This window comes from Lycorma delicatula, chromosome 7, assembly GCF_047948215.1.
Source record: "Lycorma delicatula isolate Av1 chromosome 7, ASM4794821v1, whole genome shotgun sequence".
NCBI lineage: Eukaryota > Metazoa > Arthropoda > Insecta > Hemiptera > Fulgoridae > Lycorma > Lycorma delicatula.
In genome coordinates, this window is record NC_134461.1 from 80470715 (window position 1) to 80495922 (window position 25208).

Consider the following 25208-nt stretch of genomic DNA (forward strand, 5'->3'; position numbering starts at 1 on the left):
ATAATGTTAATAGATAATATGAATTATGTGCCATTGCAGGCTTAGGTGAACATGACAAACAAAAAAATATATATTACATATATTCAGCAGATATGCACCATGACTGCCATATTCAGCAGATATGCACCATGACTGCCAAGATGCTCTTGCTGATAAGTAAAGATAACATATGGATATTTCAGGAAAGTTTTTTCATAATGATTGTTCCATTTCTGTGACAGACAGCAAACTTGTTTGACTAAGAACAAGTAAGTTCTTCCATGACAAGGCTTCTGGTTTCAAAGTTAATGTGAATGAAGAGTTGTTTGGCAAAATGTAACTTTTGTGGAAATAATTAAAAGGTTAGGACTTCCCTCAACATAGATGTGACAAAACATTTTGGGTCAATTCTCATGGATGCAATTCAAATTCTCATGACCCTGAAAGAGCTGTTATTCTCAATATTTTACTTGGACAAATTTTTTTTGGGATGTCAATTGGGCATTATCTAAACAAGAAAATAGCAATCATATTGTTAATATGGACAGGAAAGCAAGTCAGTAATTACTCGCAATATAATAGTATTTTTTCTGTTATCAAAATTGTTATTTTCATTCACAGAAGCTATGTGTTGTTTCTTAAACAGTTCTGCATAGATTGAGGTTGTTAAATATAAGCTCTATTGTTGCAACTGCAACTTAACCATGGATGCTCAACTTCCCTTTACATTAAAGAAGAGCTGCATTCAGTAATCTAGTTTTTGTGATCTGAATGTGCATCCGGTACTGAAATCTATACAACCTTTTAGCACAGTGTAGGAGAACAGTGTTTTACCACAACATCCATGAATGGATAAAAAAATGTAAGTATACAAACGAACTGGACATTTATTTATGGTCACTACTGATAACAATGGAGCGTGTATGTGTTGGCTCTGAAAGACATGAGCGAGTGTTGTTAAAAACCATGACTTCTTGCCTATGAAATCAACCTGTTTGTACTTTACAGTGAAATGACTATTAAGAAGCTGAAATTTTCAATTGTTGACAAATGCCAAAGACGACTGTTAAAAGGTATTGTTATTGGATAACAATAACAGTCTGCACACTGCTGCTCATACTACTGAAACCCAGCAGAAAATAATGTTTGATGTATTGCTCATCCTCTATATAGTTTTATCTTGCTCCTTCAGACTACCACCCATTTGGTTCACTCAAGACAGTGAGAAGTGTGATCTCAATTAACTGAATCATCATATACACAAAAACTGAAGAAAGTTGTGAATGCATGGCCTGTTGCTCAACTAACATTTTTTTTGAGCGTATAATGAAGCTAAGTAATGATAGAAGTGCACTGAAAGCAATGGAACTATACTGAAAAGTGTTATTATACATTTTTTATTTTTACTAAAATATAGTTTATAGTTGTATGCAGATAATTACACACTTGTTCTTATACATATAATTAATAAATTTTAGCAATTGACTAACCTACCAAAGATCATTATATTATAATTTATACATTTTTAATTCTAAGAAATTAAATAAACAAGTAAAATATGAGCAGTTTCATAATTGCAGAATCTAAATAAAGTATGTTTATAAAAGTGATTCTTCATGGATAAAAAATACATAAAACTTAAAACTGAACTTCTCAATTCGATTTATTTTCAACATTTTGGATAAATTTTATTAAGGGCACATCTTTGCTTCTATATTTATATATACATATATATATTTTTTTCATTTACTATGAAATAAATATCTCTACTATCTGAATCGTTTTTAACCTTTATTTTCACTTAAAAGGTTCCAAATTTGCCTAACTTATGAATACAGATAGATTTTCTAGTAAGTAAAAATAATACATTACACAAAAGAGAATTAAGGAAATATTTTTTTAAGATAAATTAAATAATCAGACAATTTTGTTAAAACTGCTGAATAATTTCCTGTACATCAATTTTTAAATTTTTGTTAATTTAATTTCAAAAGAAATGATACATTTTTTAACTAAAATCTTCTCATGATTTTTGTAGACACATACAAAGTACAAACAATCCATTTTCATTATCGAATGACCTAATAATTGTCACATTAAATGAAAAGAATGGTTAACCTGAAATGGAAAAGACTAATTTATTCTATAACTGCAATTCAGTTTAGACTTTTATGGGGCCATATAACCTTAAAGGTTGAGTCTGATAACAGGAACTTAGCCCAACCAATTTTTCTGATAAATGGCATTAAATATTCAGTATTACTGGATTATTTAAGAGTATTACTTTGGCTCTGGTAGTGCACACTTTTGGACTTTAGAACTATAAAAGAACAAAAAGAATATACTATATTTAGAATGTACTTGCATGATTATAATACTTCAATCTAAAATATCCAAATCTGTAATAAAATAACACTAAAGCATTAATTATTTGACTGGGTAAAAATCCACATTACTTGAAGAAATGGAAAAAAAACAATGGAACTGCCAATTGGTGATAAGAGATAATAAAGTAAAACAAAAATAATCAACAATGATAATTTTAGAAATATATTTTTATCAATTTTATGCATAGCAATAGAATCAAAATTGTCTATGAATATTTATAAATAAAATTAAATATTTCATTTAACCACAACTGTCAATAAAAAAATATTTGTTAAATATCTGTATGTAATTTATATTCACAAAAAAGAGAAAGAATCACACGTTTAGCTTGGACTCATTATAACTTATTAAAAATTATTTTTCCCTTTTTAATAATTTATTCTGCAACATTACTGGATAATATTACATTAAAATATAAGTTTCTTGCTTAAATAATTATTAGGTGATTTGATTAAGTATTCTTTTATCATGAATATTACATAACAGCTACAACAGTATAATTGAAATGCAACGTGAATTTAACTGTTCAAGCTATCTGAATATAAACATTTCACAGAAAAAATTATTATTACAAAAATAAATGTATAAATCATGAAATTTATATTATAAATAAGGTAACATTAATATTACTTAAAATTTAAAATAAATATCCTAAATTAAAAAAAAAAACTTGTCATAAACATTTTGTACATAAAAACAGAATTGGATTTAAGAAAAAAATGTAGCTAAATATTTTGGAATTTGGTTTTAAAATAATAATTATTAAAAAAATATGCCAGGTGTGGTGAACAATTTTGTTAGGAATTTCTTTCTTACACACCACTGTAATATAAGAAATTGAGATAATAAAATGTTATCTCGTAAAAAAATTAAACTATTTAAAATAAAATTATAAAAAAGTTATCGAAAATAAAAATCAAAAATACTTGATATATTTTGAAACTACAAAAAAAATGATCACAAATTTTTCAAAAAAATATATAAGCTATGTTGTTTTTATACAGTAAGATAATAAAAAATAGAATTAAACAACACAATATTATCACAATAATCGTATGAACATCAAATATTATACACAAAAAAAAAGTATTAAATGAATTGTAAATAATAAAATAATATTTTTTTTGATATAAATTAATCAGAAAGTTAATTTTCAGATGACTTGAAAACAAACATTTTTAACCTGAGAAATTATTTTATTAATGGAAAAAAAAATATATATATAAAAGTAGTCTTAAAACAAAGAAATGAAATTCAAAATAATACACACAAGTACACAGTTAACACTTAACATAAATGAATTACAGTAGTTTTGGAGATTTTTGAGCCACAAACTTTTATACATATACATATATATTAGATTTACAATCTATAAGGAAACCTCAATCTAAGCAAATGGTATTTTCGTACTCCTCATAACTCTAAACATAAAGAGAATTCATTTTCACCCCCCCCCCCCCAAATTACCACCATGCAACCGATAGTAATACCATACTTTTTTTTTGAAAAGTTGGTAAAAAAACAAACGCTGAAAATGAATGCAAAATTTTGTACTCATAAATCAATCAACTACAATAAAAACAATTTTTAATTAATATAGCGTCATATATTTAAAAAAATTAATTTATATACTTAGCTAAGTAAAAAAAAAGCAAAAAAACATTGAAAAAAACAGATGATATTAACAAATTATACAAGGAAAGTTTCACAAATATATGAATGTGAGTGAGTAGCTATACTGTTTTATTACATTTTTTTTTAAATTGACTATTCTTTGGCAGTTTTTCAAAATTAGTCTTTAAATTTAGACTTTTTCAAAAGTCTTAGTGGCTTTCTGTAAAGAACATGTGAAAAAGGACAAACTATAGAAGTTTATATACATTCAGTAACAGTTATTAATGGCCGGAGAAGTATCAAGCAACAGATAAGAAAAAAATTGTGAAGTCAAGTAAATATGTCATGATAAATAAATGACGTAACTAAAATGTGATGAAATATCAGTTGTAGGTTCAATAAGGAAGTGAAACTCCATAATTAATTGGAGAAAAAAAAGTATGAATAAATTCAATTACACAGCAAATTTTCTCAGCTTTTTTCATTCTAAACATAAAAAAATAAATATTAATATCAAGTCATGGTTATTGAGATTACATAGCTAACTACATTAACTGCTTGAGCAACCAAGAGAATCAACATTATCACTATCAAATTAGTAATAATTTCAAAAAACTTTACCCAGTAAGGAAATCAACAGTATCATGAAATCCCCGTTCATTTTTTACTTGTCAGAAGATTAGAAAAAGAATCACAAAAATTTTTTATTTTCTATTTTTCCAAGTTTGCATAATCGTTATTTTTTGTACGAGATTCCTAATATGAATCTTTGCCTATCATTATGATTTAACATTGGAATCCTATTTTCTTCTTACAGCTGAAAAGGGAGTGAAGTATATGTAGCTGAAGTAACATAGGTTGGCAGATAGTGACTATTATGAACTGTTGCTCCTGCCACAAGTAAAACAAGGAATAAACATCACATCATGTGAAACAAAATCATTCATGTTACTCATTCGTTTAGTCCATGTTATCTTTTAGAAGCATTCATTCATTGAGATTTTCAGTATGAAGCTTAAGGTAGCTGCTAATTAAGCCTTCTAAATCTGTGAAATTTAATTTTCATAATTATATAATCCATCATATATTACAACAAGAGGAGTACTCATTTTTTCCCCAGAATTGTGCTGAAGTTAGGAATATTAAAAGTACAAAATAAAATAATAAAGAAACAGATATTTTGATATTATTGGCATACAAAGAATGTTTTTATTAATCCAATAATTATGATAATAACTTAAATCTCAAAATTACTGCTATAAAAATGCTTTAAATTTAAACAAAATTCTTTTCATCAATGTTTTTTTTTGAACACTTGATCAGAACAAAACATACATCAAATGAAAAAATAAAATTTTCAATTCAAAATTATATTAAGTGTTGACTGCTAAACAACAATAATTAAAAACAATTTTTTAAAAATATTTTTTGAATATGTTGTATTTCAAATACATATATAAATAAATAAATACAAATTTTTCAGTAAATGCAAAAATAAAACATTAAAAAAAATTACTAATAATAGATAGCAAGACTAAATATCAAAATATAACAACATATTGAAAAAAAAATTAAAATACAGCACTTGCATTTTTAAATCAAGATATTTTCTGACACGGTCACTTGAAGGAACATTTATTTCATCAGATAACATTAATAAATAATTAAGTAGATAAATAATTTAGAAATAACATCAGAAGAACACTTCTTTTGCTGAATACAATAGAAGAAAAATTTATAAAAGAACAATACTGCAACATAATGATAATATTGTAAAATCTTTTAATAGATCATTATTTCATAATAGTAAATAGTAACTGCATTGTATATAATAGTAATATTTATCAATCGCTGATGAAAATACAGCTCTAATTAGTTTGAACAATAATTCCTGTTTACTAATATTATTTATAATAATAATAGTAATAATATTAATTACATCAACCGTTTTCAATAATTGACATCACATAAAAAATGTACCCCAACCAAATGTACGTTTAATAGATTCCCAATAAAAGCGTTCCCAATTTTCTCTCGTGCCTTCTGCTTCACTGAAAAAAAAAAATTATACAACTTACAAAATAAATTACTATCTGTATGTGCTTATATGGATATGTTTGTCAATCCCAACATACATCTCAGAAAAAAAATACTTCCTATTATAACTACAATGAAAACATCTAAAGTTATTTGTCAATACAAAAGATGAGTATGTCATCACACTTGTCTTGTTACATGTGGCAGCCAAGAATACTTATCTCATATAGACTAATAACAAACATTTCTTGAAAATATTTGAAGCAAATGGCAAAGTTTTACCATATAATAATACAAGTAAACATCAGTTGGACAAAAATTCATGCTGTGGTGGAGGAGGGGCTGTTTCACATAAATGAAACTAAATAAAAAAATAAATATTACTAGAATTTAATAGTTTGTAATTAAAAATTATATTGGAGTATTCAACAAGCGATGAAGTTAGAAAATACCATTAATTTCACGAAAAACAGTAAATAGATGATTAATTATCTAAGAAATTTATCACACAGTCAACTAAAAATTTAGATAGTAGTAATATGAAAAGTAATCCACTTTTATCGTCACTGTGTTCTCCGAGAATAATAGTTTGCTCTTCTGTTCTTCTATTCAACTACTGTCGCTGTGCCAATACCAATGAGTGTAAACTTGGTTTAATTGGCGTGGTGTTTCGTTTAGAATTTGAACTAGCCACATGATGGTTTAAGTTCATTTTTTCTAAAAAAAAATCTTGCCATTTGCCACAGTTGAGCTTCAATAATTGATCCTGAAATACAACAAATTTCTGCAGATAGCCAATTATGCAATTAAAAAAGGCATTGCTGCTCTGTGTTGTACTACCACACACTGTACCGACAATGAACTGTTAACTATTCCAACAAGTCCATCGCAATACCACCTTAACATACTTAGGAATCCCCTCCAAGCTAAAAATTTAGTGAGTTTGTAAACCTTTTCCCTGATAAGTCTTTGGGACTTTTTATATTCAGCTATTAAAGCTAAGCTTCAATGCTATTGCCAATGCTGGATAATGAGTGGCTTTTTATTTGCTGGTACTTAATAATAACTCCTCTTCACTTCTTACTGTTTGGTTAAATATAGATGTTTGTGATTATCATTCCACTTGGGATTGAGTTATGTTGTTCCAGTTTTGTGGTTATTGGGGGTTTACGGTTTCTAAATTTTTATTTATTTATTTTTGTTTTTTTTAATGTAATTTTGGAATTTTGTACCGACTGATGATGCAGGATCCTGCAAAGGTCACCTTTTGTATTAGTATTCTAGGTTTTGTTACTGTGTTTGGTAGTTATTTTTTTGTTATTTGAGATGTATATTTATCTTCTCCAGCTTCCTGATTATGTTCAGATCTTTAATTTCTAATCTATAATTTTCAGTTCTTTACCCTTATACTGCATGTGTGACTTTTACTGGTCTTCTTAATTGATAACCAATCTCATATAAAAATTATTTATCATGCAACTAATAAAAAATAGGTTACTTCTAATATCTAAACAAACATCTGGGTACATTTCTTGCGAAATAAAACACTTCACTTGTATGTTTCTAAATCTGTTTTGAATTACCCACCTGAATTATAATCAAGTGAGAAAAATTTATAATTATAATCAATGATAAACTAGAAACAATCAACTACACTCTATTGAATAGAAAACAAAAAGTTAACAATGAATTTACAAAATCAACATTTTGAACATAGTTTCCAAAATGTATCAATTTTTTGTAAGCACTAATTGATACCTACTATATGCTAAAATAAGTTAATAAATCTCATTTAAATAATTATTGTTATAATAGGTGTTGTAGTATTTATTAAAACTGTCAATACATTTCATAAAAGGCAGAAAATATACACATTCAAAAAAGAAGCTTGTACACATTGGTTAGCTCTGGCTGTCAGGATTCAACTTAAGAGCTTAGTTTTATACAATCTCACATCTGTAATTTTTTATAATGAATTTTATTTTTTATCAGCAATTTAACATTAAAAACAAGAAGTGATATAAAAAAAATTAATAAATAAAAATAAAATAACATTTTTATAGAATTATATGACTAGGATCTTAAGAAAAACTAGAAAACGTTTTGCATGCAAATAATATAACTACAAATATAAAAATTAAAAACCTCTCAACAAAAGAAAAATTGGGGATAATTTATTTTATACAAAATATAATTTAATTTTAAAAACAGTTTAATGCTTTACCTTTGTGGGACGTCTGTTTGTTTTAGTCGTATCACAGTATGATCTTGTTGCTGATCTATTTCTAATGAAACTGTGGAATAATGACCATCTGGCCATTGTTTGGATCTCCATTTCTGCACTATTTTTTTACTAGGTACCTAGTTTTAAAAACAAAACAATTTTTTTTAAACTGTTAAAAAAGTATAATATCTTTTAGGAAAAGGACTGAACAATAGTTATCTAAAACATGAAAACATGCAGGATGGTAAAACAGGTTGACAGAAAAAAAAATATATACATTAGATATAATACAAATAAATAGAACAGCTTATTTTAATGTCAACTAAACAAAATTAATTACTTCAAAAGTTAATACAATAATTAAAACAACTTGTGTGTCTCATAATATTCTGATAATCTATAGATGTTAAGCGCAATTTCTTGATTTTGGGTCCATACACATCTGCAACATTGATCAATTTAACATACGTACCTGTAGATATTTACATCCATAGATCACTGGGCCAGGATATTAGTTAGAAACCAACATTAGAATGGTGATCGGGGACAGAATAAAGAAATCGTTAATGTTTAAATATAACTGGCTCAAATTATTTTGATCCTAAAATTACAACAATAACTGATAATATAAGGCATATCCAAAAAGTAAGTACTATTTCCAATACTGTGATTGCAGCTCTGAGCATGCGAGTCATATTCTCTCATTTGTATGCTTCCAACAGACACTCCATTATAAGTACACCAACATATGTTTAAACATCATTTAAAATGTTCAAGTCAATCAAGAATAATGCTGACTGTGAAATTACGTCAGATGTAAGTAACAATTTGGTTATACGAGTGGATGAAAAAATGAAAGAAAATCTATGGTTTACAATTTCTTTGGTTTCTTTGTGAAATAAGTTTCCTTAATCTTCTTTCTGGATATGCCTGGTAAAATAACCAGAACCCTTGATTATTTATTTTCTCTGTAAATAAACCTGAATCTTATATTTTTTAAAAATATTACAGTATAAGATCTAATATACTTGTCTCTGGTAAGATAGTTAACTTTGTCCTGATGATTACCTTTGGGAATGTTTTGTGAACTTCTTTTCAACTGGATGTAGAGTATGGAAAATGATCAGCTAGATGACTTAGTGTTAGCAATAACGTACCAATAAGGAGTTTAAAACCAAAATACTCAGTAAAGTATTTATACACATTAATATTTGCATATGGATTTTTCAAATATTATGGTTTTATCAAGTAATCTGATGGAAAAATTGGTGATATGGTGTAAAAGATTACTGGGCAAGTTTCAGTGTGGTCAGTAAAGTACAACAGACCAAATTTTACAGTCATACAGATCATGATAAAATTCTATGAACACAGGACTGACCTTTATTTTATATTGATTGACTTTAACAAACATTAGACAATATCAAGAGGAAATGGTTGCTCAGAATGATGACAGATTACAGATACCAGCAAGAGTGATAACATTAATTACTACTGGAATACTCATCAACAGACTTGTTTGATCTAGTACATCAAGAGATAAGGAAGTTGACTAAAGAGGAAGTATATGTAACAAATCAAGCTAGAAATGTGCATTTACAGATGATGTCACAATTCTTTCCAGGAATACAACTCATTAAAGCAGAAAGACTACAAATAAAAGTTAACATACTTGGTATGATCTATACTGACTTAAGATGCACACATGAATTGGCCAAGATTATTTGAAAGGATAATAATGAGAAAAATTTATGGGGAATTAAATGAAATAGTGAGATTAAGGCTTTAATAGGATGGAAGGATAATGCTATGGTTCATAAGACTTAAAGACTGCGATAGTTGGTGCATGGTGAGGATAAGCCCTACTAGTCTATCCAGAACTGTTAAAAATGAAAAGTTGCATCAATGGAGGAAAAAGAGCAGACCAAGGAACAGATGGTTAGATGATATTGAGCAAGATGATCATTATGGGGATGCAAAGAAGGTAGTTAATAGGAAGGAAAGGAAAGTGATCTTGGAGGAAGCCAGACTCTTTGAGCTGCAGGGCTACAAAAGAAAAAACTGTTGGATTATCAAGCAACAGATTGTTAAACAATGTGGGTTTGAAAGTATTAATAAAATTAAGTGCAACTTTTTCTCCACAGAGGATTTGGCTGAACAATTTATAATTCAGTTATAGTACATAACATATAATTAAGTAATGGTTAGGCCTGATATCTGGTAAATAATATTAAAAAAAAAACCAATTGGTAGCAATTACTGATCAGTGCACAGCTCCTAACCTGGTTAAAGATACCCAGTTCTCCAGAGGGATTGTAGGTGGTATGACTGCCTGAGGTCTATTCATAATTTGGTAATTTGGAAATACTCCTTAGAGAAGTTTGTTTAATTTAATGGTTCCCTTTGTTAATGATCCCTTTCTCATTATCAAAACTGTTGCTTGTTTTTTTCCCTGTTGATGATGTTCTTCAGATCATGTGGCCTGCAGATCTGTCTGGGGACTCTATCCCACATGATTATAAAACATTTTCAACCAGGAGCTGAGGAGCTGATCAGTAAAGTCAAACCTCACAATCTCTTATACATACGGAATATAATAAACGAGTGTCAGAAACATAAAAAATAACATGTTTTACTATAATCTAAAAAAAATGAACACATACCAATTCAATAAATTCTCCATGTACATTTCCACCAAAAAGTTCAAATTTACCATTTTTTTTTGCATCTACTTTAGCTGGTCCATTAGTAAAAGCCGAAACCATCTGAAATAAAATTTTATTTTTAAGTTATTTAAAATATTTTTAAACTAATTTATCTATAATCTATAAGAAATGTAACTAAACAAATATGATGAACTGAATGCATAAAATAACATTAATTTGGTAAACTGACTGATTCCAATATATACACAATTTTAATTTTTTCCCAATAATTAAAAATTGAAATCTATAACTCATAAACAGTAAAATAATTAATACTTCATACAAACAGGTATAATTAGTTAAAAAATTAGAATAAAATTTGCTAACAAATTGCCACAAATTTTCTATGATGTAAACAGCATTGGTGAAGATAAGAATTTATCTTATTTGAATGGAATAAAAAGTTATAAAACAAAAACTTTGCATTGTAAGGTAACTATGAGGGTAGGATGAAAAGTTTCAAGTCTCACACAGAGAAGATGTTAGTACGCTTAACTTCTTAAGAGTGTTGCACGATTCCATTTTTCATTAGTTTACTATAAGTTTCAAGTTGTACATTGTGCACTAGCGATGCACAATGTAGTGGATGTCTTTTTGAAAGGTGTATGCCACAAGTGATAGAATAAGTACATAAAATTGTTTTGGCAGTCAAGAAGTAACAGGCAACGAGTTAGCAGAGTCTGTAGGTATGTTAACAGAATGTATATGCAATATATTTCATGAACATTTCAGCATGAAATAGCAGTGTTCTACATAGGTGATGTGTTTGCCTAACTAAAAACACTGCTGAAAAACATTTCAAGCGATTGTCTCAAGTTCTTTCAGTGCAATCCAGAGGAATTTTTACATCAATTTGGATGGTTGATGAGACTTGGGTTTACCAATACACTTAAACCAAACAGCAGGTTGAAATAATGGATTAAAAAAGTCAACCTGTTCAAAATAAAAAGCGAAAATTAATTTTTCTGCGAAAAGGTTATGGCAACTGCTTTTTGGGATGCATGTGGAATAATTTTCATTGGTTTAAAAGGATGAAACAATAAATGGCAAATAATATGCGATCCTATTACAACAATAATGAAAGTAAGGAAAAACGTCTGATTTGGCAAAAAAAAAGGTGTTTTTCCATGAAGACAATGATCTACTCACACTTCAGTCACTACAATGGTAAAAATCAATGAATTATGGTTTGAACTTCAACACCCACCATCATATTCACTGAGCTCTCAGTGACTATCACTTGTTTTCTAACCTAAAAAAAATGGCTTGGAGGGAAACGATTTTCAACTAATAATGAAGTTATTGCATAGATGGTTATTTTAAGGAATTGGATAAATTGACGTACTGCACTGGCATAAGTGCTCTTGTCAACATTGGACTAAGTGTATAGACCTTAATAGTGACTATGTACCCAGGAAAATGTTAATAATCAAAATATACCCAAGAAAATGTTTTCTTATCCAGACCCAGAACTTTTCACCCTGTCCTCATATTTCTGTAAATATTGAAATAAAAAAGTGTTTGTTATGACGCAACAATTTATAGGATAGTCATTTTTCAGAATAGAATGGAGATGGCAACATTACAATGATTAAAATTAATAAAAATACTTAATGTTACACAATCATGAAATAATATTAGTTAATTGGTATTATTTTACACAAAAAACATACTAACAAATTTCTACAAAAGAAAAAAGTAGAAAACAATTATTTTATATACATATTCATTCAGTTCCTAAAATAAATTAAGACTTCAGTTTCTGTCTACAGCAACCAATGTTGCTAGACCTCAATTCTTAATGAGGGTCAGAGCATTTAAATTGAGATGGAATTGCAATTCAAGGATTCTTAAAAATCAATAATGAAATAAAAATAAAAATTAAACTGTTCATTTAAATTAACAAGCAATATAATTAAACCACATTTTGTTGTGGCAATTAACAAAAGTATTTACCCTAAACATACATATCAGTAAGAAGTAAACAGTAATAAAAATTTACTAAATGATAGTGCCAATCAGAAATAATTACGAAAGGAAAAAATTAATTCAACAGTAACTAACAACTCAATCACTGGACACCTTTATTAAATACATAAATAAATGTAGCTTAGAAAATATATAAAAATGTTTAAACCTACACATAATTGATCAAATACGAATGGCACAAGGTAAAGTTTCTCAGATAATTTCTCTATTATCAGAATAATCTTACCTGAATGTCAGTTAATGCCCTATAAAGCTCTTCTCCTGTACATTGAAAATTATGGCTAGTAGTTAATGTTGTTGTACTGGTTGATTTCCATGTTTTATCACCCGAGGCTTCAATTTGCGAACTACTGTTCACATGATTCATTTGCATCTGAAGTAAAATAAAATAATATAAAAAAATAAACAAATGGATTTACACAATATTATTTTTCATTAATTTATATAAATTACAAAGTTCAATTTGAAATAAACTATGGGCCAATTTGTTAAAAATATTAATTTAGTAAACATAGATTTTTAATTATGCCTAAAGGATTTGTGAAATGATGCCCGTACAACTTGTTAACACAAGCATTTTATTATTTGGTTCTGACAAATTTTGAACATGTAAACTTATAAAAACATTAATATAGAAAAAACTTTTATTATCATTATCCCACATTAACAGACGGTGTATGAATTATGTTGTACTAATTGCTTTGCACTCTAATTAGAAAGCACAAACTGTTTACATGGCATTATCAGTTGTAATGAACAGGATGGTTAGCCAATTATTAACTTTGCAGTTATGCATTATATTTTAATTTATGAAGTTTTTCACTAAAATAAAGAATAGCGATACTGATGAACTCCAAATGTGGATCCAGATCTTTCTATATTTTAAGTATTTATATGTGTTTACTTGCTGCTTGTTTATCTTAATTTCATCTGGATACACCTTGACTTGCCTATTCTCATAAAAAACTACAACCCATCACAACGAAGTCTCAAATGTGACGAATATCACCAAGATTATATCATTCAATTTCATGGTGCAAAACAAATTCTGCTTCATGTTTATTTACATTAAAACTAAAATCAACAGTTTGTTTACTATTCAGAAACTGACTGGTGGACTACCCGTACGTTCATATGAGTAGGGTGGCACCGTAAGTGATAATAATCTGAACACAGCACAATTTTCATGATTTTGCTTATCTATTTTTTCATATAATGTTCAAATATTATTTTTATTTCCCACTAAACCTCTGATTTTAAAGTCTTTTTTGCTGTATTTTAAATCTGATTATTTTTTTCTCTCTTCTCTGCCTTTATAACACTTCAAACATATTTTATTTCCACTACTAAAAGTATGTTCATCTCTTTTTTACAGTAAAAATGAATACATTTATTACACCAAATTTAAACTTTTCTTAAAATCCAGAAATACTGTGTGTTATACAAAGACTGAAAAAAGTGATAACTGTCTTGAAAATACAAATTTTTTAAATTGTCTAACATAAATATTATTTCAAACTTTATGAATTTTTAAATAGTGATTTTTCTCTTAGTGCTAATTCCTAATGTAATTCCAAAGAATTTTCAACAATTCAGTTTAAATGACAAACATCTTACTACAAAATTTTATATTTATCAGTGTAATATATAATTTTCAATTTTAATTAATTTTGTTAAATTTTTCATGATTATTTAATCTAAATGTAATGAATATACAACATATTTTTATTTTTAGGAAATTTAATTTTTAAAATTTCTATAGGACGTTACAATAGTCATTAAATAAATAATTATTTAATAATAATAATTAAATTATTATTAAAAATAATAGTAAATTTTATATTATTATTAATTGCTACTACTCAAATTAACCACAAGACTTGTTTTAAAATAAAAAAAGTTCAGAATGAATGAAGATGCATTATATTTATATAACATTTCATTATTTTACTTAAGCTACTTTACAAAACTGTACATTCTTTTTTATATTTATCGACTGAATGGCAACATCTGATAGATAAGCGGAATACATAACTACCAAAAATTTCAATTAAATTTATTACTTTTTTTATTAGTGTAATGCAACCTACTCATAAAATAATTCATAATGAACAACCACTATAACACCGGCTTCTTTAAAAATATAATCATTTGAATTTTGAACGTTACTAATTCAAAGTTAACTTTAATATATTTCTGAAACACTATTTTCAATCGATAAATTCAATTAATTAAAATAGTAAATTATTGACTTATTAATAATAAATGTTTGATATAGTATAGTTACTGTATTTGAATTTGTGAGCTAAAATTCATAATTAACTGTAAAAAATAAATACAGTACAGCTAATATCTAATTTATGCAAATAAACACTAAACTATTTTAACTAATTTATAAGACACAAGTCATATTTTCACAAATTAAGAGTTCTTTTTATAAGCAAAAATATCTGATTTTGAAACTTGCTAAACAGAAATTGAGATTGGAAAAATAATCTAAACAAATATGTTCTTATAAAGTGAGAAATTCCTTTAATTGAGTGACACGGTTATTTTATAATAATAATTTAAATGAAATTTCTAGTTTCTAATAATTCTTTCAATTCGATGTCCTCTATACATTCTCAATGAACAAGAGAGGCTTTTAAAATGATTTGTGATGGAACAGAGACAGTTTAAATTTGCACACAGAGCAAAGAAATCATGCAGTTTGTAGGAAAAAAATTACAGTTAGTTAAAACCTAAGGTTTAGGGATAGGTAATGTAGACCTGTCCAACCCTCCACCAACTTACATGCCATCTCAGAATGTTATAAAATTTGACAAAGATATATCTTTAACAACCTTATGATTTTTACATTAGTATTTAGTTATTTTCAGAATAAAAACTAATAATAAAATTACTCTAATAATCTCTTTAAACAATTTTTAATATTTTTTATTCATAATCTTTTTCAGAAATGTTTCTGTTTTATACATTAACTTTTTTTTGGTCAAATTAGATATTGAAATAAAATAACTAATGTTCCTATACAATATTCTAATCATAATGAAAAAGTTGCTGCATTTTTTTTATTTTTTAAATTATTAATTTTTAAGGAGAAAGAATCTATAATGTGGTTATTATTGTCTAAACAGCAACAGAAAATATAAGATTCTAGATCTTAAAATGACCATTTGCAATTGCTATTGCAGTTGTATTGACATCCTTTTCTTATAAACAATGAAACAATGATTTTTGTTAATATCATAAATTAAATTATTTCATTATGTCCCTTTTGGAGGAACACAATGAAATTATTTTCTTAATAATCTACGGGTTACAATCAATAATTAAAGAGACAAACTGATGTACAAATGAAAGGTTGTCGGAGTTCTTTACTTTCATGACTTTAGGTTGGCATCACTAGGATGAGCTGAGAACAGCTTTTGTTTATAACCTCAATATTGCATTTAATGATGGTGTGTCTACTTGAAGTTTCCACATTAGTTGAACAATGTTCAGTGATCTGCTTTTTGCTTTCCGAGGTGAAAAACCAGCTAAAATCTTTTCTTGAATGATTTTACAGTATGGTGAAAGTTGTATGAACCGTGGAAATTTTTATAAGTGGATAGAACAATTCAAAAACAGTCGAACCTCAGTGACTGATGAGAACGTCCTGGCTGGCCAGTTAAAGTGTCAACTCCTTCGCTTGAAACCCGCATTGACGATATTATTCGTAAAGACCAACATATTACAGTTGAACATATAGAAAAAACAACAGTTGCAGTAAGTGTTGGCGCAGTTCATAACATCAGTAACAAGCTCAAGTACAGCAAAACAAGTGCTAGGTGGGTCCCGGAAGAGTTAACACAACAATGCAGGGAAACAAGACTCAAAGTGTGTACAGACTTGAAAGAACGCTATGAAAGGGAAGGTGACCCTTTTCTAAACAAGATTTTAACGTGTGATAAAACTTGGGTTCACCATTTTGTAGAGTCCAAAAGGCAAAGCATGGAATGGAAGCACAGCAGTTCACCTGTCTGAAAGAAATTCCGAACGCAAGCATCAGCGGGAAAATTCATGTTGACCATCTTTTGGGATGCCCAAGGTGTTGTTTTTTGTGATTATTTGGAAAATCAGTGTACAATAAACAGTGTCTACCACTCAGACACGCTGATAAAAAAATAAAGCCAGCAATTAGAGAAAAACATTGCAAATCTCAAAGAAAAGGCGTGATATTGCTACATGACAATGCTCACCCTCATACCGCCCAGCTGACCCAAGAAACCACTGGAAAAGTGGCTCAAACAACAAGACAAAGACTTCTTTGCATTAGGTATAAAAAATCTAGTTCATCATTGGTACAAGTGTATTAATACTGGTGGAGATTATATTGAGTAGTAGTAAAAGTCTCATTTGTAAAAATACAGTTTTTTTTTCTACATCAATTGGTATCTTTAATTATTGAATGTTCCTTGTAGGTATTAGGCATAAAATAAAATTAATAAATTAATTAATAGTTAATTAGATAATTAATAATGTAGTGGGTGATTTATTTAAATACATAATCATGAAAGAATTTATAAAAATCATGTCACAACACTTCAATACCACTTTAAAAATTAAATACGTTAAATACAGAAATTTGTTGAATAACCTTCTCAAAATATTTAAAAATAAGTATTATACTGCACAAATCACCCAAACTAACAATGATAATATAATAAGATGATGATAAGGTGAGTGATATCTGAGGCAACAAATGCAGAAGCATTTGTTGTCTCTGCTGAGAGCTTTTATTTGTCAATAGATAAAATTAAGACAGATGAGTCTGATTTACTGTTAGCTGAAATCATTTTAAAAAAGCTAAACTGTACGCTATGTTTTACAGGTGTTGGGGCTACAATTAGGAAATGTAAATTACATGATAATGCTAAGGTAGTATTATATTTCCAGTAGAAGGAAATATTGAGACATTGTTTTTTTAAATGTCTCAAGATGTGAGATTGAAGTTGTTTCTAAAATTATGGAGCACTGTTCATTTGTGAATAAAAGTATTTGAAGGAAAGTACTAATACTGAGATAGTAAATAATGGAATATCCATAGTTTAAAACTGGTTTTGGCAATTAACTGTAAAAAACCAGGGTTATACATTTTAACAACTAAATAAATTGAGGAATAGATAATAATTCACAGACTTAAATGTAATTGTGTTAATCCATTCTTAAAGTTATATACTTCTTGTATATGGTTCAGATTGTAATTATTTGAGTGTTATTCCTGATAGACAATTAAAATGTCATCTGTAAATTAGTAAATTAACCACGTATAGAGAATTTACTTTTTATACAGTTTTTTAAACAAAATTACATTACGGGCATCTTAGTGTGCATTAGTACAGTTATTGATCAGGTAAAGTAATATTTTGCAGGGTAATGTTTGTTATTGTTATATTAGATCTTTAATATATTAGAAATAATATTAGACGCTAGCAAAGCATCGTTTGATATTATGCAGTCTTAAAAAATGTATTTTTTTCTTGTTTCAGTTTTTTAATTTCCTGGAAAAAAATCACGAGGTTTGCCAACCATGCTGTGGTGATTAGCTTCTAAATAGCACTTCATTTTACTTGGAAGCATACACTCCGCTACCAAAACTTTCATACACAATACACATTGTGGTCTCTTTTCACTATTAATATCTGTTGGCGTAAAACCAAATTCTAAATAACCGTCATCATATTTATGATATTTTTGTTTCTTCACAGTCATACCACTGGGTGAAGACTTAATTTCTTTATCTGCACCATTATATTTATTACTGTTTAAAAATCATTCATTATTAAAGATACAAGAGCAAAAAATCACAAAACTATTTATCAAAAATAACAAACAAGAAGTAATATAACACTAACTATACTACATAAACTAATTTATATCACTGTTTATTTATATGAAGTGCTGAGTTTAATTCTACACAAAAAATGTGAATTTTTCCTATAGCAAGGTTAGTAAGAAAGAAGCACTAATTGTGAAGAACCATAAGCATTTATTCAACCATACTAATTTGCAACAAAATATGATATAACATATACAAAAAGTAAATACATTATATAGATATTAACATATTTTATGCTTTACTAAATGTTAAGTGTAAAAGAGATGTAACAATTATGATATTCAGAAATATATTAATAAATCATCATTGCTAATGATATTAGCAATGTACATTATCAAGTTTGAAAGGAATAACCAAACCAATAGTTCTTCCACATAAATGCTTTTAGTTAAATATGCATTCTTCATCAATGTCTCAAATATAACAGGTACTACAGTAAAGTAATTTTTTCTTTCTAAACACTGACACCTTACAGACATGACTGTCTTGCGCAACTTACAACACTTGTTACTCCTGATTTTCAACTTTATTTTCATTTCTTCTTAATCTTTTGTCACTTCGTGCTTTTCATGGAATGCCGTACGTTTTTACTATTTAACATCCACTCTAATGCAATAGATAATTTGTTTAAGTGTTCAAATCATGATTGCATGTAATTATAAGGAAAATCTTTTTTGTCATTATATAACGTTAAAACTGTCAAATGAAATTGGCATCAGTTTTTATTTAATTTTAAATAATTAAATAAACAGTTCATTTAAGACATCGAGCAATTACCTTTTTATTAAATCCGGACGAGAGATTTGATATTTGATCTTTACTATTTGTAGTATTTTCATCTTTCTTTGGTAATATCATTCCTTTTGAAAATTCTGAAAAATTACAGTAAAGAAAACATGATAAAATAATATTTTAGGGAAGTACATAATAATACGATAAATATTAGATCTAATTAATACAAGACAAACAAAAAAAAAGTATGGAGTCAATTAACAGTGCTGCTCCTACAGATAATTGAATAACTCGTAAAAACTCTACTGCTTCTGGAATCTAATTCTATAGAAAAATCTTACCATACTACTTAAATGTATATTTAGTATTAGTGATATATTTGAAAATAATACAGTCATAATGATTATCTATGTTAATAGGATCATCAGTTAGTATTTTAGTCATTAAAAAAAATGAATTACATTCAATCTATCACAGAAATCCAGAAAGATTGAATTAATTCTTTTCATCTGACTGTTATTTATAATTAGGTATAAAAAAATAAGAAAATACTTCTACATAAAAAGTGCTGCCACTGACTGCTGTGGGTGTCCCTAAAAAATGGTAACTGCACCCAGTGTACCTAGTTTACTGTTACTTGGGATCCAATTCATTGAAATAAACTTTCACCATTAACGCTTTCCAATTTTCAGGATTCCATTTCCAGAGGTAATTTATGTATCAAGGATTCTTCAGATAGAAAGTAGAGGTAGTTTTCAATTTTACCCAGGAGCAAAGAAACTTTGGTTAATTTTTTTTTTAAGTACAATTAGAAAAAATGCACAGGGATTCCCAGAAGCCAAAACTGGTCAATCATATTTTTCTGTTGGCAGAAATAAAAATAGCAGTGAAGAGAGTTAAAAGAATGAACTTAATTAAATGGAATTTGGGAAAAAATAATAACATTGGAGGAGGTAGTAAAAAAGAAATTAGCTCAAGAATTGAAAAATGAGATGGAAAAGGTAAAAATTTGTAAATGAATTTTGACTGAATATGAAAGATGCCATAACAAGAGTAGTAGGACAATTGGTTTCATTACGGGAAGAACAAAGAAACCATGGGTTACCAGAAAGAAGATTAAAAAAAATAGAAGAAAATGTAAGAACAGGAAGGACAAAGAAAATAAGGGCTTTACAAAAAGTTAAATAAATGAGTTAACAACGGTAAAGAAAAATGCAAGGAAAACGGGTTTAAGATTTAGATTTAATAGAAAGAAATGAACATAAAAGTAAAAACAAATAACAAGTTAGAGAGTATAAACTAAAGCAATCACCACTGGTAATGGCAATGTGTTATAAAAAAATATACATAAATATTTCTCTTACAAAATGGAAGGAAAACACAGATGAACTACATCAATCTAATAGAAAACCATAAGAATAAGTAAATTAAAAATTTAAATGTAAAAAAATAATTACCATCCTTTAGAAGACTAATATAACTTTTCAATTTTTCTCTTACTTTATCCCTTCCTTCAACGTATAAGAAATTTTTTAATATTTCAGCTTCAGTACCTTTCTCTTTAGTAGTAAAATTCACCTAAAACAAATAAAAAAATCCTTAGTCATAAAGTTATATATATATATATATATATATATATATATATATATAAACTCTTGAATGAGTAATAATCGTTCACTTAATGATATTACATTTTTGGTAAGATTTAGCAAAACTGTGAGTGTATGCGGGTCTTTATAGTTGTTGGCACCAATGACTTCAAAAATAAAAATAATAAAAAATTTGTAACAGGCTCTCTATTTCCATGATAAGTATTAGTTTAAAATAAATGACAATGTATGTAGACAATTTATAAACTAACCTCTGGTCAGGCATCACAAACAAACAACTTTACACAGCTATATTGTACATGCACAGTAGACATCAGCTAAGCTTAAATATTGTCAAACATAGCCAGTCACCATTTTGTTCTGTACTGCTCAAAAAATATGTGGCAAAATTATAGAGGTGATCGTTGTACTTCTGCCAGTTTCAAGGTATGCCATTGATTTTTGCAAGCAGAAGGAATATCTACAACCAGCTGTCTGTAGTTTATAGTAATCATTTTTTTTTTTTGGGGGTGAAAAACACTTTCGCGTTATAATTGTCTGGGTCAAAAAATAACAAAAAGGCCCCCCTCCTCTTGGATGTTAATATGTTAGTAAAATAAGGTTGAAAATAATAATAAAAAAATCATTCATTAAAATAATAAAAGAAATGTAACCATTAGGATAAAATATACAACACTAATACAAAATAAAATCAAAATTTATGGTTGATTAGATTTTTATGAAGTATATTGATTCTTCTTAGAAGTAACAATACCTGGTCTAGTAAATTTTTATTTCCTAGGTTGCAATGCATGTCTCAGTAATTTGGATCAGTGGTGTAAGGCCACAAACAAATGCAATCCACAAGGATGTGGTGCAGTCAAGCGGCAGTTGAATCGTACATGCAGTGACGCATTTTCTGCTGATATCAGGTGTCTACGAGTAGCTCTGGTATGTCCTAATCGTAATCTGCACAGGACCACTTCCTCCTGGTGAATTTTCTACATGAGGAGTCCCATGGTAACACTGTACTTTTGTAGTGTCAGAGTTTACTAGTCACTGCTGCAGTCACCTTGCCAACTTCTTCAAAGGTATGTGTTACAGAATTAATAAAATCTGTAGTAGCAACTTGAGTGGTGAAAGACGGTTGGCCACCTTTAGCAATGGAATCCACGCGTTTGTTACACAGGATTCCCACATGGCTAGGGATCCAGCAGAAATTTACTTGCGAGTTGTAATGATTTGACTTTGCGATTATATTATGAATTTTGGCGATAGGATGTCCAGAATATAAATTTTCTAAAGCTTGGAGTGCACTATACTAATTGCTACAAATAAGGATGTGACAATGTTTTGACTTAATGATATTTAAAGCCATATTGATGGTAAACAGGTCAGCTTTGTAAATATTCATAATGCCAGGTAGCCCAACACATAATGTAATGGTAACATGTAATAATGTAATGAATAATGGTTCTGGGAGAATAGTGCAGGAAATTTAGAGAAGGGTGAACTAATATGCATGAAGAGGAAGGAAGGAGGTGACATCTCATTGAGCAATAAATTTGTTGAAAAGATTGGAAACATACCATTCATGGTCATTAATTCATTCTTAAGTAGTGAACTTTGTATAAATTTTCCTCAACCTTCAAGACCCTATTAAATTTACAGACAGATTGAGTTTTTTAAGTACTGTATGGGTACCAAAATAACTTTCATATGCCCACAAATGAAAAATAATGGAAGCGGTATTGACTTTTCAGCAAAACCAAAATAAAGAAGTGAATTTCTTGACAGTACTGTTACTGGAGACAAGACATGGATTTGATTCATCAATACAGAGACAAAAAAAACAGTCCAAACAATGGCTGCACATACACTTGCCAAACAAGCCCAAAATAATCAAGTAAACCAATTCGAACAGAAAAATGATGGCTAACAAGTTTTAGAATTGTAAAGTAGTTTGTTAGCAAAAATTATTAAATTGGATACAACAATAACCACAGACATTTATTGTAAAATAATTACAAAACTTAGGTGAGCAATAAGAATAAATGGTAAGAGATGTTAACAAAAGGGAGTGCATTTTTTGTATGACAATGAACAGCCACACATCTCTGCTAACATTAAATGTATACAAAAAAAAGTTTAAGTGGCAGATTCTTTACCATCCATCCATTCATTCTTTGAAGAGGGGCTGGTGTCATGATAAGGCAAGTATTTAAATTTGGGCAGGGATCATGTCAAGAAGTAATATAATTATGTATATAACTTTTGAGTGTAATACAATTTTTCAATTAATTTTGCATACATTTTACTTGTTTGGAGATTAATTTATAAACAGTCCTGCATATAATATATGAATTTATTTTTTTAAATAGCTGATGGCTAAGATATGTTTTAAGTAACAATTAAGTGTGCTCAAGGCCTTTTCCTTTAACTAATTTGATTGTTGAAATATTTAATTTAAAATTAATTTAATTTGTCTGTTATTAAAATTAAGATAAAATAATTTTATAAATCTTGCATACACTAGTAGTTACATTTACCATCACAGAGTAAAATAGAATAAATAGCAAATATTACTTCAAAAAAAAAAAACACACAAAAAAACTAGAACTAGAGAAAATATCAAACTGTGGCAGAATCCAAAGCTACGATTGTAAGAAAATATTATTCAATATTTTCATCTATCAGATTACACATTTCAGCCGACCCAGCAACAGCGATCAAAAAGGAGAATGGTTTTTTTTTATTTGCACTGATATTTTTTATTTCTAATAAAATCTACAGGACAAGATTATATTTTGGTATAGAAAGTAATTGAATACAAGACAGTAAGAAAAGGCTTTACCAAATTTGATTTGGTAATTAAGGAGGCAAATAAATGTGTTAACATGATTTGAGACACATCAGTCACCTTACTACCTAAAGCTACAGAAAATTCATGAAGCATGTTAAAACCATGCCTTGCAAATATGATTAAATTTTAGGTGTTATAACAATAAAATAATACAGTAATTAATTATTCGTACTAAGAACTGAACACAAATTAAGTTTATTTGTGCATATATATCATGCACATAATATCCCATATGTAATGAATATTCTATTTTTCTTTGTAACTAAAAATATTTTTTTAAATGATTTTATGGTCTATGATATCTCTCCGAAAACATGTGAACTAACTCTAGTTGAAACAGTTCTTTTATATATATATTTATATATATATACTTATTTAGCGTCTATTCGTAATTAAGTCAAAATAAATCAATTTATTAATTTGAATGATGTTTACAAGCAAGCATATAAACATTTTATGTGAAATGAATCAGACCCAATTATCTGGAAATAAATTTTATTTTTGTCTAGTTTTTATGTAATTAAAATATACATTTGAATGGATTTTTTTTAAACAAAAATATTTCAACATATACTTCATTTAGGAATAATAAGTTAACAAATAACAGTGAGTAATGGATTATTAGATGATATAATATTAATTTAATTTATAAATAAAAAGCAGCATTTATAAGTCAGTAATATTATAAATGCTTTATTGAATAATATTATTTATAACTTGTTTCAAAAAATATATATATAAAAAGGAAATAGAATTGTCAGAGATTAAAAAAATGTGATATTTGGTTCAGCACAAATGTATACTGAATGAAAATCCAAGGTCGAACAGTTCAGTATATAGTAAATCCATATAAAAGCTACACGCACAGTACAAAACCTGAGGATGGGCCAACATGCACTGTACAGCATAGTAGGTAATTATTATACGGCATCATAGTTGCCTGTACAGCAAGATGGTTAAGTTCTCTATTTTATCCACCACAGCGAACATGTTAAATACGGATGCACATTCACAAATATAATATCAGAAAGCCAACATTAGAGCACTGGAATATTGAATACTTTTCACAATCAACTTCCCTTAATATTAATAGATAAATTTGCAGTCCTGATCCCAACAATTCAGCTTGATTTTTTGATAAACTGAAATCCCTAATCAAGTCATTTAATTCACCTTGTGATATAACATGAGGCTTATTGGATGATAA

At 27.9% G+C, this 25208-nt stretch overlaps 1 protein-coding gene across 2 annotated transcripts in view; it reads right to left on the reverse strand.

Moving 5' to 3' along the window:
- Positions 1–1617: 1617 nt before the first annotated feature.
- LOC142328478 (activator of 90 kDa heat shock protein ATPase homolog 1) overlaps positions 1618–25208 on the reverse strand; it is a 40476-nt gene continuing 16885 nt past the window's right edge. For both annotated transcript variants that reach the window (XM_075372295.1, XM_075372296.1), the window contains exons 4-9: positions 21007–21127; positions 19595–19689; positions 13163–13309; positions 10906–11007; positions 8243–8379; positions 1618–6032 (exon numbers count right to left, since the gene is read on the reverse strand). In XM_075372295.1, coding sequence (XP_075228410.1) covers positions 5945–6032; positions 8243–8379; positions 10906–11007; positions 13163–13309; positions 19595–19689; positions 21007–21127 — 690 coding nt within the window. In that variant the 3' untranslated portion in view covers positions 1618–5944. The remainder of the gene's footprint in view (positions 6033–8242; positions 8380–10905; positions 11008–13162; positions 13310–19594; positions 19690–21006; positions 21128–25208) is intronic.